General features: G+C 62.6%; 1 protein-coding gene across 2 annotated transcripts in view; it reads right to left on the reverse strand.

The window, feature by feature from the left end:
* AHDC1 (AT-hook DNA binding motif containing 1) overlaps nt 1-13503 on the reverse strand; it is a 48493-nt gene extending 34990 nt beyond the window's left edge. The window contains exons 1-2 of one of the 2 annotated variants that reach the window (XM_068994434.1): nt 13485-13503; nt 13038-13158 (exon numbers count right to left, since the gene is read on the reverse strand). Coding sequence is in view for 1 of the 2 variants with exons in the window: in XM_068994433.1 (XP_068850534.1) it covers nt 13038-13173 (136 nt within the window). In the remaining variant the exon portion in view is untranslated. Of the gene's footprint in view, nt 1-13037; nt 13194-13484 lie in introns of those variants that run through there. The other variant, XM_068994433.1, reaches the window with a different exon arrangement.
* Nucleotides 13504-13709: the final 206 nt, after the last annotated feature.

Below are 13709 nucleotides of genomic sequence, written 5' to 3' on the forward strand. Positions count from 1 at the left end.
GGCAGCACATGGCCTCCCAGAGCTGTGCTGGGATCATGCTTCGCCCCTCGCCTGTCTGCAAAATACAAGTCCTTGGGTGGCCAAAGGACCTCTAGGACATGGGACAACACAGTGGCACTGCCAGACCCCTGCCTTGGTCTTTGCCACCTCCCCAGCTGCCAAAGGGCTCCCAGCTGGAATCAGTGTGGATGGGCACAGCTTTGCTTGCCCTGGGTGGGCATGGCAGGGTCTCAGCAGCTCTGTGCCCAGCAAGTGTGCGAAGCCCCCGCGCCTGAGTGTGCGCACGCGGGTGTCTGGGTTTGTCACAGCCTGGTGAGCAAGTTAATCTCAGGCTCCCTGACACGTGGAATAAAATCGCGATCCCATAATGGAATTCATTCATCTTCCTGTCCAGGCAAAGAACAAGCCCCCCACTGCCCACTGGGGCTGGGGTTGGGCCAGGCCAAGGTGGCCAGTGCCCAGCTCCCAGCTGGGGGCCCCTGCCTGCACCCACCCTCCTCCCTGCCACAGGACCGGACTGGCACCAGACCGATGTTCCTGTGAGCGGAAACCCAGAAAGGTGCCAAACACTGGGTGCCACAAAGTGTTCCCTTCCCAGGGGACATCAGCCATGTCTGCAGGGGCAGCTGGGGTCACCAAGGAGGGTTCAACTCCCCCCGAGTGATCTGGGGTCCTGTCGTGCCAGAGGGCAGGCACAGTACTCATGAGGGGGGAAAGGGAAACTGAGGTAGGTGGTGGTGTTGGGAAAGGGCAATCCAGGTGGCATGAAAGGGACAGGGGAAGATGTCCCTCTCTCCTCGTGTCTTTCTGTCCCTGCAGCTCCTTCTTCACTGCCAGTGCCGTGGCCAGCCCTGGTACAGAACACCTATCCCAGGGACTCTGCAGGGATGGCACCAGTTGGAGCACCCATGGGGGTCCCCAGCACATCCCCAGGGACTGCCTCACCCCCAGCCATGGGTACAAGTAATGGGGAAAATCTCAGGAGTCTGAGCAGGGCAGGAGGCCACAGGGCTGCCCTGTGCCTCAGTTTTCCTCTGGCACCCACGTTGAGGCCACCTCCAGGCAGGAAAGTGGCCCTGTGGCCAGGAGGAGGAGGAGGAAGAAGAGGAGAAGGAGGAGAAGAAGGAGGAGGAGAAGGAGAAGAAGGAGGAGGGCTGCTCCTTCTTGGGCACACAAAGCCCCTTTCATAGGGGCCGAGTTTGGATTTCCTCTGCCAGCCCAGCACCTCGCTGCCTCCTGCCCTGCCAGAAACGCTGTGGTCAGAAAGGGCAGCTGGCAAGCGGGACGCCTGGGGGGACACAGGGACCTTCAGGTGGCTTCATCCCTCACCCTGACCGTCCCCATGATTTTCCCCTCCCGTCAGCTTTTAATTATACCCCTAATAAAAGTCGCTTTGCAGGGGAACAGGAGCTTTGTTGCTCAGGAGCTCATCTGCTCCTGCTGCTCCTTTCCTGCTTTAAACTGTAATCCTCAGCTGGGGACACTGCAATTAGCCACCATGGAGCTGGGCACCGTGTCACCTAGGATTAGGGCTCCCTTCGGTGGGGAGCTGGGGGACCCAGCCCTGGTGTGGGTCGATGGCTCTTTGCAGGATGGGCTCTCCCCACTACAGACTCCAAAAGAGGGGAACGAGCTTAAGAGTCCCCCTGAGCCAGGCATCCCCCAGCCCGCCTCCTCTGGGCACCCACTGCCCGGCACCCTCAGTGCCACTGGGTTGTTTCTGGGGTGCACAGGACCCTCACAGCCTTTCTGCCAAACGCTCTGGAGTCCCCCATGCAGACAGACCCAAGCAGGTCTTCCCAGGGGTTGGGTGGCTTTGTACAGTGTGACTCTGGGGACAAAAATGGGGCTGGGAGGACCAACAGCAGCCTCAACCCACGCCTCTGCATGTCTGTGAGCACTGGTGCCCATCCCCAAAGCCCTGTGTCCCGAGGATGGGGGGAAGGGGGGGGCGGGAACTGAGGCACAGGGCACCAGGTGCCCATGATGTACACACTGAGAAGCTGAGGACAGGTGTGACACCGGTGCAGTGTCGGTGACGTGGGACCCTCGTGCACGGTGCAAAGGCCACGTCTACAGCACGGCAAAGGGGTCGCTGGACCCCTCGAAGCCCCTGAAAGGAGCCCGCGCGCCGCTCGCGGGTGCCTCTCGCCAATCAGCCTCTTGCCGGGGCTGGAAGGGGAGCGCGGGCGCTCGTTAGCAGCCGCTCATTAAGAGCCCTCCGGGAGGATGAAGGTACCGGGGGCACCTGCACCTCCGTTTAATGAGCTGCAGCACCATTAAATGTTGGAGGGGACCTCGGGCACGGTAGAGGTGCCGGCGCGGGGGCTGCCCCCACCCTGACCCCCACCCAAAGTACGGTGTGGGTCCCTGTGCCGGCGTGGCCATGGGGAAGGAGGAACGCGGGGAGTTGAGTCATGGTGACAACTGCAACGGCGGTGGCAGCTGCTGCCCAGGAATACCCCGAAGTTCCCACCAGCGCCGGGGGGCACCCTCGGGACTCATCCCCTTCCGAGCCAGCACCCGCGGGCCCTGCAAAGAGGGTGACGGAGGCCAGAGGGGGGTAGCAGTGCCGGGGCACGACAGGACCCCTGGGACCTCAAGGTGGGGACCTTCCCACTCTGGGTGCCCCCAAACTGAGAAGGGGACTGACATCCTGCCCCCAAGGACCTCACCCAGCACCCAGAGCTCCCAGTAGGTCCCAGCTGACCATTAAACCACAGCCTCACACAGCACCTAGAAGGGACCGCCTGGGGAGAATCTCCCGGTGCACCCCACACGGGGACGATGTGTCCCCACCCCAGCACCCAGCCCCGCAGGACGCCTGAGTCCCCACGCTCGCACCCACCCGCGTGGGGCTCTCCCTCGTTAATGTTTACTCGGGCTCGTTAGCGCCAGCACATCGCCATGGCAACCCCGCAAGCTGCGCGTCGCCTTCCGCGCCACTGTCGTGAGGCTTGGGGACGTCCCCACGCGTGGGGTCACCGCGGGCACCCACCACCGCCACCACCCACCCCGGACATATGGGGCTGGGGGACAGGGTGGGGAGCAAGGGGAGGGGGGGGACACACCAGGGTTTGCCACCTCCCCGCCGGGATGACATGGCTCGGTGTCGCCCAGCCGGGGTGATAGCACCCGTCGCTCACCCCCAAAGCGCCGCCGCCATGCCAGGGCTGCAGGCGTGTGCGGGCACTGCCAACACGCCTCGGTGCTGCATTATTTATAAACTGGAGGAGCAGAGGGTTCGGCAGCAGCTGCAGAGCCCTTGCGGGCCGCCCTGCCCGGCGTCACGAAGCCACCGAGCCCACTGGCACGGTGGCACCACAGCCCCGGCAGCCAGGAGGGACGATAGGGACAAGGCTGCCTGTGGGGCTGGCAGAGCCACGGGGCACCCAGATGTCACCCTGGCGTCCCTTTGGATGTGGCGGGCAGCTGGTGCAGCACGTGGGGATGTCTGGTGTGTCCCTGTGTCCCCTGCGCTGGCACAGCACCCCATCCTGCCTCCTGCCACCTCAACCTTCCTACTGCCACTCCAACTTGCTCCTGTCACAACCTCCCTCCTGCCACCCCACCTCCCTCTTGCCACCTCAACCTCCTTCTTGTCACCCCAACCTGCTCCTGCCTCTGCGTGACCTCACTGCAGATGGAGCTGGGTGATGGCAGCAAAGGGGTGTCCCCATGCCAGGCCCAGCCAGCCCCCTGTGGCACACGGCTGAGCCCCAGCTGTGCCACAGCTCCGTGCACCGGGAGCAGGATGTGGCCCCAGCATTTTCTCCCACCACGGGCTCTGTTGGCTACGGCAAACAGGTTTTCCTTAAGCTTTGCAGAATCCACCCACCTCCTTCCCCCCTACGAGTCCCACCTCCAGGCTGATGGGGAGAAGGAAGGAGGGGGGTGAAAGGCTGAATTGGGGCTTTTAATTTTTCATTATTAATTTCCCATCGACGCTTAGAGGCGCCGGGGCTGGCTCAGCCGCCCCCAGCATCGCCCCCCGTGCTCCCGCGCGCTCTCCCGGAGCTCTGCACCGGCTGAAGCCGAGCCAGGCTGCCGATAGGATTAATTCTGCATGACTGCCCATCTCCGCGGGGGGATCTAAGACCCTCAGGCCTGCAGCAATCTTTAAAATTCCTCCAGCCCAACTTAATTCCCTCTTCCTGCAGAGCTGGCGCATCTGCTGCAGTCAGGCACGGAGAGAAGGAGACGGAGGGAGAGGGGGGGACAACGGGCACCCAGGACTGCTGTCGGCTCCGGCGCCAGGCGGTGGCCCTGCTGTGGTGGTCATGGTCCTGCGTTGTCACCGTGGGGTCACCCAAAGCCATGCCAGTCACCCATCCCATCCCTGAGGATGGTTTGTACTGGGGATGGGGGAAACTGAGTCACAATGGGGCAGCCCTGGATACAGGGTTCCCCCCTGTTTCGCCCTGGACAGGGGATGGACGCAGCCACCTAAACTGTTGTCACCTCCCTGTCCCTGCTGGGACTCCGCAAAGCAGGAGATTGATGTAAAAACGGGGTTTTTTCATCACCTATGAGCTCTGCCCCTCCAAGCGGATCTCATTCAGACCCCTCCACTCCACTCTCACCTTCTGCTGTCCCAAAGGACAGGCCCCCAGGGTCGAACATCACCTGGGAGCACTCAGGGCCCAAGATCCCCTGGATCTTGGGATGGGTCATAGAAACAGAGCTACTGCTTGGGAAAAGCAGTGTGGGGGAAAAGCCTTCCTCCTCAGCCTCTCTCCCAGAGAACAAGCACCCACAGTGTCACCCGGAGGCCAGGCACACCCATCCTCATCCCCGTGGGACCCCCTGCCCCTTCAGTCACCTCCGAACAGCGTCAGGACAAGGAGCCTGGCCAAGCTGGGGGGTGCTCCCCCCCAAGCCCCCGCCATGCACAGCGGCAGCCTGGGGACGGTCGCGTGTCCCTGCGCTTTGAAGGCTCAGCCGCCGCCACACCGAGGCTGGCAGCCGGCGGGCAGCGCTAACCTTCAGGGGGTGATGGGGAGAGGCCATGGCAGGATGGAGGGAGGGATGGATGGAGGCATGGATGGATACAGCCACCGTGCTCCAAAGCCTGCTGCACACACCATCCACCCAGCACCACGGCTGCCCTCCCGCGCTGTTGGCGCTGCCAGATCCAGGAGAACCATCCCTTTTGCCTTCTTGCCTCCAAGTTGCCCAGCTCGCCAGGCAGCCGAGGAGCGCAGCCCAGCCCAGCTGCTGGCGGAGCTGCGGATACATGCATTTAAATCACTTATATCTTTACTTTCTCCTGCGCTGGCTGTGAGATGGGCTTTTTTTTGCATGCGTAATTAGGGGGTGGAACAGATGGCGGAGGGTTCGTTTAAAGTAATGCATCCATTAAAATAACCTTCGCTGTCGGGGACTGCGCTCCAACAGGGGCCTGTTTCACCGGGGGTGGTGGGGAGGGTGGGGGGGGGGGGGGGCTTTGTGTGGTGAGGAGGGGGGGTGTTGGACATTAGGAAGGGGGACAGAGCGCACATTCCCTGTGGGATACATCATCCTGGATGGTGGGATGAAGGATACACCAACTCATGTTGTCACGGATGGGTTGGGAAGAGAGCTGGGGCCAAACTAGGATCAAACTGGGGGCAAACTGGAGTTGAACTGGTGCTCCTCAGGGCTCAGTTTCCATGGCAATATGATGGCAGTGAGATGGTGGGGATGCAAAACCCAGGTTGGGGAGGATGCCAACAGTTCTTAAGGCAGGCATAGTGCTTGTGGGCACCCTGGGGTACCTTGTCCAGAGCTGCCCCCCATGGGGACTCTGCCCACCTCTGTCCCCCACCCACCACAGAACCCAAAATACACGCGAGGAGGGCATTGCCACGCAGCACCAGCCGTCTCTCCTGTTTCAAACCCCAGGTTCCTGGGAGAGGCAGGAGGGCTTTGTTCAGGCACCGGAGGAGCGGAGGCCAGAGAAAGCAGGAGTGCCCTGCCAGCTCTTGTGTTTCACTCCCAAGGAATGCCGGGGAAGGGAGGGGAACACTGCTCCCCCCCTTCCCGCCCCATTGGGCACCCAGCCCGGCTGCAGGGTGCTGAGGCTGGGAGGAAGAGGAGGGATGAAGGATGGGGAGGTGGGCGTCGCGCGGATACTGTGGTACCACCACGTGCAGCCAGGGCTGGGAGCGGGTGGGCTGGGGAGGGGGGGACACGCGATGACACACACCCAGGGTGACATGGTGATGCCAAGCACTGCCTTGGTTGGAGCAAATAATTCTGAGCAAGAGCTGCTGAGCAAATATCACACCCCTCTCTGGAAGGAAAGGAGGAGCCCCCACCAAAGGAAAGGAGGGGTACCCACTAAATCTGGGGAGTCCAGCGATACCAGGGAAGAGGATGGGGAAGAGTGAGAGCAGCAGCGGTGCCAGAGCACCCAAGCGTGTTCAAATATTTAGTGTGCACTTGCGAAGGTGCTTCTGCTGCCTTTAGGGCATCACTGCGTTGGAAGCATTAGAGAGGTGGGAACTGGGGGGATGGGGAGCAAATGCCAGGGATGTGCTGCAGGGGGGTCTTTCTTTTCCAGCTGGGCTGGGAGGGCCAAGGCATGGGGAGCCCAGGAAGGGCTGGGGTAAGCTCAGCTTTGCCCTGAGCCTGGCCCCTGCCTCGTCGTCCCCTCCCCGGTCACAGCTCCCAGAGCCCATGGGATTGCACATCCCTCCATTCTGCTCCTCCTCTTCCTCCAGCCCCATGAGCCTCACTGGTTCCCCACATTCCTGCTCAGTGGCACCCTGGGGTGTCCCCAAGCACTGTCATGGCCCAGGGGACAGCCGGTGGCTGTGGCAACGTGGCGCGTGACATTGACAGCAGCGGTGAAGTGCCCAAGGCGGCGATGTCAGGTGCTGGGGCAAGGGACCAAAGGGACATGTGGGATAGCAGGGCTCAGTGGGGACCACTGGAGACATGCCAACAGCCAAGAGGGGATCATGGCAGGATGTGAATCATGGGGTGACAGAGGTCCCCAGGCCAGCAAGGTCCCCAGACCCTCCATTTTGACCTCCCCAGCCCCACACACACATCAAGGAGGAGCTGCTGTGCTGGCAAAATGAGGGACACCGGGTTTTGCCCCATCCCCACACTGTCCTCCGGCCACCAAGCCCCTGCCCCACCACCCCCACTCCCGCTCACTGATCCAAAAATTCCCCCTTCTCACCCCTGTCCTCTCACCTGCTGTCACCTCCCCATCAAACGCGAGAGTCTCCCTTTGCTTCCCTGGGTGTTTTGCGAGCTCCCTTTGGTGCACCCCAGCACAGTGAGCTCTTCTCACTCCCCAGCCAGCAATCCGCCGGGAAAAACCGGTCCCAAAAACCTTCCCCACATCTGCGCCAGCTCTGCGGGTCTGGGGGGGCCGCGGCCGGCCCCCTGCTCGCCAAGAACAATAGCGCCTTGTTCCAGCCCGGCTCTGTCCTCTCCTCCCTGGGCAAAGCCCTGGCCACTCTCACCTCTACGTTCCTCTCGCTGTTTCCCAGCTCCCTCCTGCCAAATCCCCGTTCCCGAGTGCTTCTCCTCCCCGCGGGTCCATATTAAGCTACATTCTCCTTTCAGCTGGGTGGAAAACAGCAGTAATAACCATGTGGAGAGAGCCGTGCCCCCCACCTCCACTTCCCTCCCACTTCGGGGTTCAAATTTCATTTCAGCAAAAAAGCTTCCCCCGCCTCCAATTTCTTCCCCCAAACCGAGTCGCTGTCGTCGCGTCTGATCTCGGCAGGGGCCGTATGGATGCTCAGCTCCTCCTGGTTCAGGATCTGCTGCCAATCTGGACCTCGCAAACTGGTTCTCACACAGCTCCCGCGTAGCACCTCCCTCCCAGCAGTTATTGTCCCTCCTCAGCCACCCCAGCCCAGCTCACTCTCCTGCCACCCTGCTCCCTTGTCACCTTTCTGTCCTGTTCCACTGCCACCTTGCTCCTCTGTCACCCTGCTCCACTGTCACCCTAGTTCCCTGCCACCCTGCTCTCTGCCACTGCTTTCCCATGGCACCCTGTTCTCCTGCTCCCCCTTCATCCCATTCCCTGCCACCCTGATCCACTGTCACCCTGCTACCCTGTTCCCCTGTGATCCTGCTCTCCCTGTCACGCTGGTTTTTTGTCACCACACTCCATGATACCCTGCCCTTCTGTCACCCCACTCCCAACACCATCCCTGCTCCCTGTGACACTCATCTGGTGCTCCATAGAGTGCCGTGCTCCCCACTGCCCCTGCTTCTGCCTGGGCACATCCAAACCAAACCAAACCAAACCAAACCAAACCAAACCAAACCAAACCAAACCAAACCAAACCACTGACTTCACCAGGCAAGATTAAGATTTATTCCTGGCGTTTTCCCGGGGGGCCAGTGGGGCTGGCAGCTGGCAGGGAGCAGAGCGTCCCTGCTGCCTCCAGCCCGGCAGCCTCCCTCTTTCCTGCAGCTGAGGAGCTCATCTCCCTCGCCCAAGGCGCTCCATCCTCCTCCAGATATTTTAGGCCCAGGTTTTGCGAGGAATGTTCAGGCGCTGAGCCCAAGCCGATGCGCTGAAGTCAGCAGGAGGCGAAGAGGGAAGAGGAAAGAGGGAAGAGGGAAGAGAGAAGGGAGAGTGTGCGTGGGGCTTGGGGCCCTGGAGGCGGCAGCGGCAGCACAGGGATGGGATGGGATGGGATGGGATGGGATGGGATGGGATGGGATGGGATGGCATGGCATGGCATGGCATGGCATGGCATGGCATGGCATGGCATGGCATGGCATGGCATGGCATGCTGCTCTCTCTGCCTGGAGCTGGTTGAGCGGTGGGAAGGGCAGAGGATTGGAGCTGGAGGATGCCAGAACGGCTTCACTCTCCCTCTGAGAGGATCAATACCACATTCTGCTTCTTCCTTGTCTCCCCACACTGTGCCAGGCCAGGCTGCACCAACTCTCCCTCCGGCAAGCCATGGGATTTGGAATGGGAAGGGGGATCCCAAACACTGTCAGTCCCCTTCACTGGGGAGGGGAAGGAGGTGTTTCTGCCAGGGTGGCATGTCCCCTGCCAACACCTACCCAGACCCACCTTAGCACTCAGGATGTCCAAGCCAACCGCATCCCAATACATCAATCTCTGCGAGCACACCAAACCCTACCTGTGCACACCAAACCCTGCCAGTACACCAATCCCTGCCTGCACCCCCTGTCTTGTACACCAAACTACCTGCACACCAAACCCTGCCCACACACCAAACTCTACCTGCACACCAAACCCTTCCTGCACGCCAGTCTCTGCCTGTGCACCAAACCCTGTCCACACACCCTACCCGCACATCAAACCCTGCCTGCACAGCCAACACTCTCAGTGCTGCCCATGCACGTGCTGACACCTCCCACTCACACACCCCTTCCTGCTTGCACCCCACTGACCCCCGGCATCGCCTGAATACCCATAACCTACCCACCACCACCCTGGCACCAGGACAGCTCATCACCCCTCTGAGCCTGGCGAAGCATCCAGGGGGTTTCTCGCAGCGCCGAGGGAGTCCCCGGCACACGCCAGCCCCTGTCACGGCCTCGCTGGCATGCCGGGGCCGACGTGCTCCGACAGGTGAGCCCCCGGGGCAGCGTTCCTGCCTGGGCCGGCAACTGTCCCCACCGGGCAGCCGGTTTGCCGGCATGTTCCTTCCCAGCACGTCCCTCCCTCCTTCCCTCCATATCCAGCCTCTCTCGGCCGGCGAAAGGGGGGAGCCGACAGATTTTAATGAGCTCCCCGGAGGCATCGCTCCGCACCCCCCATCCTCCCGCCTCTTCCCGCGCCCGGGAACCGATGCTCTGAAACACAACCCTCGGTGGCAAGCCTGGAAAAAAACCACAGGGCACATTTCCCCCCGCCTTTTCCCTTCCCTCCTCGCCTCCCCCAGCTTTTTTTTTTGCTCTCCTGCCGATGCCAAAGACCCAGCCGGGCTCTTGTGCTTTCACTCGCAGCTGCAGCTGCCGATTTTCGCTGTAAGCCCTTGTGCCTAGAAGGCCCAGAGCGAGGGATTCTGGGACGCGGTGATTGAAGACAGCACCAGCACGGAGACCATTGCTCAGACTTTCCCTGTCTGTCGCCCCAACGCTCAACCCACAGAGAGGGAGGGAAAAAAAAGAAAGAAAAAAGGGGAAGAAAAAAAAAAAGAAAGATGGAGAAGGAAAAAAACCCCCACCGGACTGGCGCTCGCCCCTTCCCACCCACGCCGAGAATGCACTCCACTGTGCCGGCACCGAGCACCCGGGCAGGCAGCACATAGGGATGGGGTGGGCCCCCCAGCCCTGTGACACCCTGGTGAACTCCGAATCCAACACCAAATCCCACCAGAAATGTGCTGGATCCCTCCCACCATGCAGCCCACTGTACATCACCCTAAAAACTCCCAATGGGTAGGTGAGCACAGCCCAGTTATTTCCCTTTTGTGTTATTTTTAAGGAAAATAATAACAAGGCAGATTTCGAGCCACTGTCTGCAGCACAGGGTGAATACTGGGGTGTGGGTGCGAGGGGAGATGACAAGAGCATGATGCTAGGGTCCTTGTGGGAAGCTGAACACTCACCACAGCACTGGGGCTGCCAGGATGTGCCCCAGAGCCAAGCAAACACGCTGGGAACATGTCACCATGTCCCCTCCACATGCAGAACCCCCTGAGGAACAAAGTCCCCAGCACCCTGGGTGTCCAGACATGCCTGGGAAGGTCCCACAGGATCAAATCCTTGCCCTCCAGCACGCACACGGGGCCAAGGCATCACTCAGCATGTGCCCTGAGGCAGAGTGGGAACAAGTCCAGCCGGGATGGACGGATGGATGGACACGAGGTGGGGAGAGAGGGAACCGGGCTGTGACCCCACGCACCTCTATGCCGGCCAGAGGAGGGGGTGTGCTGAGCATCTCCTGGCCAGCTGAGCCCTCACATCCCACAAACCTCCCCCAGAATCATCGGCTCCCCAAGGACCATGTCCGGACCACACGGCACATCCCAGCCACGAAGTTTGGCGGGCGGTGGGGCTGGGGAGGGGACGGCAGCGGGGGGAGGACACACATCTGCGACGCATTCAGGGGCCATCCCGCATCCGGGCAGCCCGGCCACAGCCCAGCATCCAGCCGGCTGGCCCCAGGGGGGGAACGCTGCCATATCACCAGGCAAAAATCCCCCCCCCCATCCCTCCCGCTCCTGTTACCGAGCCCGGAAGAAGGAAACAGCCCTCCCCACCGCTGCCCTGTTTACCAAGAGCTGGTTCCAAGCACTCGGGAGAATAGCAGGAGCATTTCAAGGCCCTGTTTCCACTCGGCTGACACACACTATTTATAGAAGCCCACAATTCTCCCAGAGCTTTCCTCGGGATCTCAGCAGAAATAGCCTGCCCCGGGTCTCTGCTGCCTCCTCTAAGGAGGCCAGGGCAGCGCCGGCCCCCCCCCCCCCCCCCCCCCCAGGCTTCCCGTAACCTTCCATGGGCTTCCATGGCTTCTCCTCCGCCGGCCGCCCCGCTCCCGGCATGTCCTTGGCTACCCCGTCCCCGCCACAGTGCCAACCCCTCTCCCCCAAACCATCTCCACCTCCTGCCCGACCGGCTCCCGGCGGGCGCGCGGTGGCTCCGGCCGGTGTCCGGGAGGGAACCGGACTGGGGCTGGCGGGGTGTAGAAGGGGGACACGCCAACAGCCGAGCGAAAGCCACCTCCCGCCTGACTGCATCGGAGCGCGGCAGAGCCCCGGGGGACTCGCACCGGGGATGGAGTTGGCCTATTCAGGTTACAGAGACATGGCAGAGCGGAATTTGGCGCCGCGCCATCCCTTCTCCAGCCCCCCCCTCCGCCCTCCTCTTCCACCCCCCGCTCCCCACCACCACCACCACCACCCTCCCCTGCAAATTCCACAGCCCAGCAGGAGAAGCCAGTGTAAGGGGACACCTGGGGGGGCGAGGAAAGGGGGAGAGGCTTGGGAGGGGGCCCCAATTCAGACCACGGGGCCCCAATTTGGACCACGGGCCCCCGACTCAGACCACGCCGGCACCAGGGTGGGAAAGCGAGCGGGGCAGGATCCGTGCCCGTCACCCCGGGGGGTCGCTTCTGCTCTCTGTCACGCCAGGATAAATCTGGAGTGACTCCATCGCGCGCTGTGGCACACAATGAGCTCACCCCGCTGCTTTTGGGGGGCTCTCCTGGCAGCCACGGGCAGAGGGGCTGGATGCACGAGGCCACCTGGTCCTGGGCACAGCCACGTAGTCCCCCCAGCACGTAAACAAGCGGGGACTCAGGTGTCTCCACCTGCGTCGGCCTTGGGGACACCAAACACAGAGAGTCTGGCGTCAGCGTGACCCCGTGGGGTGACTCCAGCCCCCGCCAAAGCCATCGCGGTCCCCCGCGGTCCCTGTCGCAAGCACCGAGGGGCCGCGCGGGGGGGTTTTAAATCAGCTGATCGATAAAAACAAATCAGAGGGGGGATGACAGGCACCGGAGTAACAACCGCTCGCCGAGCCCCGCGCCACGGACCACGCAACTTCACCGGCGGGGCTGGGGGAAGCCTCCCGCACGCCCCTCACCCCGCACCCTCCCGGGAGTGCCCCCGCGGGGCGGCCCACCGCTCCCCGGAGACAGCCTGCCAGAGGAAGGGGTGGGATGCTGTGCCCCGGGGGGTCCCCCATGTTCCCCGGGGAGCCCCCCTAGCCCCCCGCGCTGTTGACAGGCTCTGCCTTCTAGTGGCCGGAGTCGGCTCTGACAGCTGTCACTCACCGCTCGCACCCGGGGGGGTAGAGGTGGGGGGGTGTCCAGGGGGACGCGGCCGAACTCGTGGAGATGGCAGCCCCCCGCCATGGGGGGCTCGCCTCGGGCACCCCACGCCCGCACGCCCCTCCCCACCACAAGTGCCATTAAACTCCGGCAATTTGGCACCAACTCGCCGCGCAACTTCAGCGGAGGGGACGGCGAGGGGGGGACACATACACGCGACACGCCGCCTCCTCCCTCCCCACCCCGCTCTGCCCAAAGGGGGTGTCCCGTGTGTCCTCCCCCCTCCCAGCCCCACACAAAGGCGGGGGTCCCCGGTACTCACCCGCCGGCTCCTGCGCTCCGCGCCCCTCGGAGCCCGCCCGCTTGGGGAGGCTCCTGCCGCCCGCCGGGGCTGCGTCCTGACCGGCCGCGGGGGTCCCGGAGCCCTCGGCACCGCTCGCCACCTTCAACGAGAGCATTTCCAGCGCCTCCTGCTCACATTCTCCCCAGGCAACTCCGCTCCTGCCAGCCCGCCCCCTCCTCCGTCCCCTGCCTGCTCTTTCCTCCTTCCCTCTCCCCCCCCCTCCACCCCTCTATTTTATTTTTTTCCGGGATTTTCTCTCCCCTCTACAGCTTAGCTTATTTTTCTCCCTTTTTTCTCTTTTTTTTTTTCTCCCCCTTTTTTTCACCTTTTTTCCCCCTTTTTTTTTTCCTCCTCTTTTTTCTCCCCCCCCTTCGCCTCTCACACACACACAAAAGGCAGCGGAGCGGGAGGCGGAGGGGAACCGACCTCCCCTCTGCGCCTCCGCCGCTCGCCGCCTGCGGAAAGCAAAGAAAGACACAGCGCAGCAGAGCCCTGGCTTGCCGCTGCCTCCCCCCTTCCTCCTCCTCCTCCTCCCTCCTCCTCCTCCTCCTCCTCCTCCACCACCTCCTCCCTCTCTCTTGCCTTCTGCCGCTCCCGGCTTTGTGGGGGCTGGGATAAAAGGGGGGGAGCAGAGCCGGCGGCCAGGCGCGC

The sequence above is a fragment of the Aphelocoma coerulescens genome, chromosome 23, assembly GCF_041296385.1.
Source record: "Aphelocoma coerulescens isolate FSJ_1873_10779 chromosome 23, UR_Acoe_1.0, whole genome shotgun sequence".
Classification (NCBI taxonomy): domain Eukaryota; kingdom Metazoa; phylum Chordata; class Aves; order Passeriformes; family Corvidae; genus Aphelocoma; species Aphelocoma coerulescens.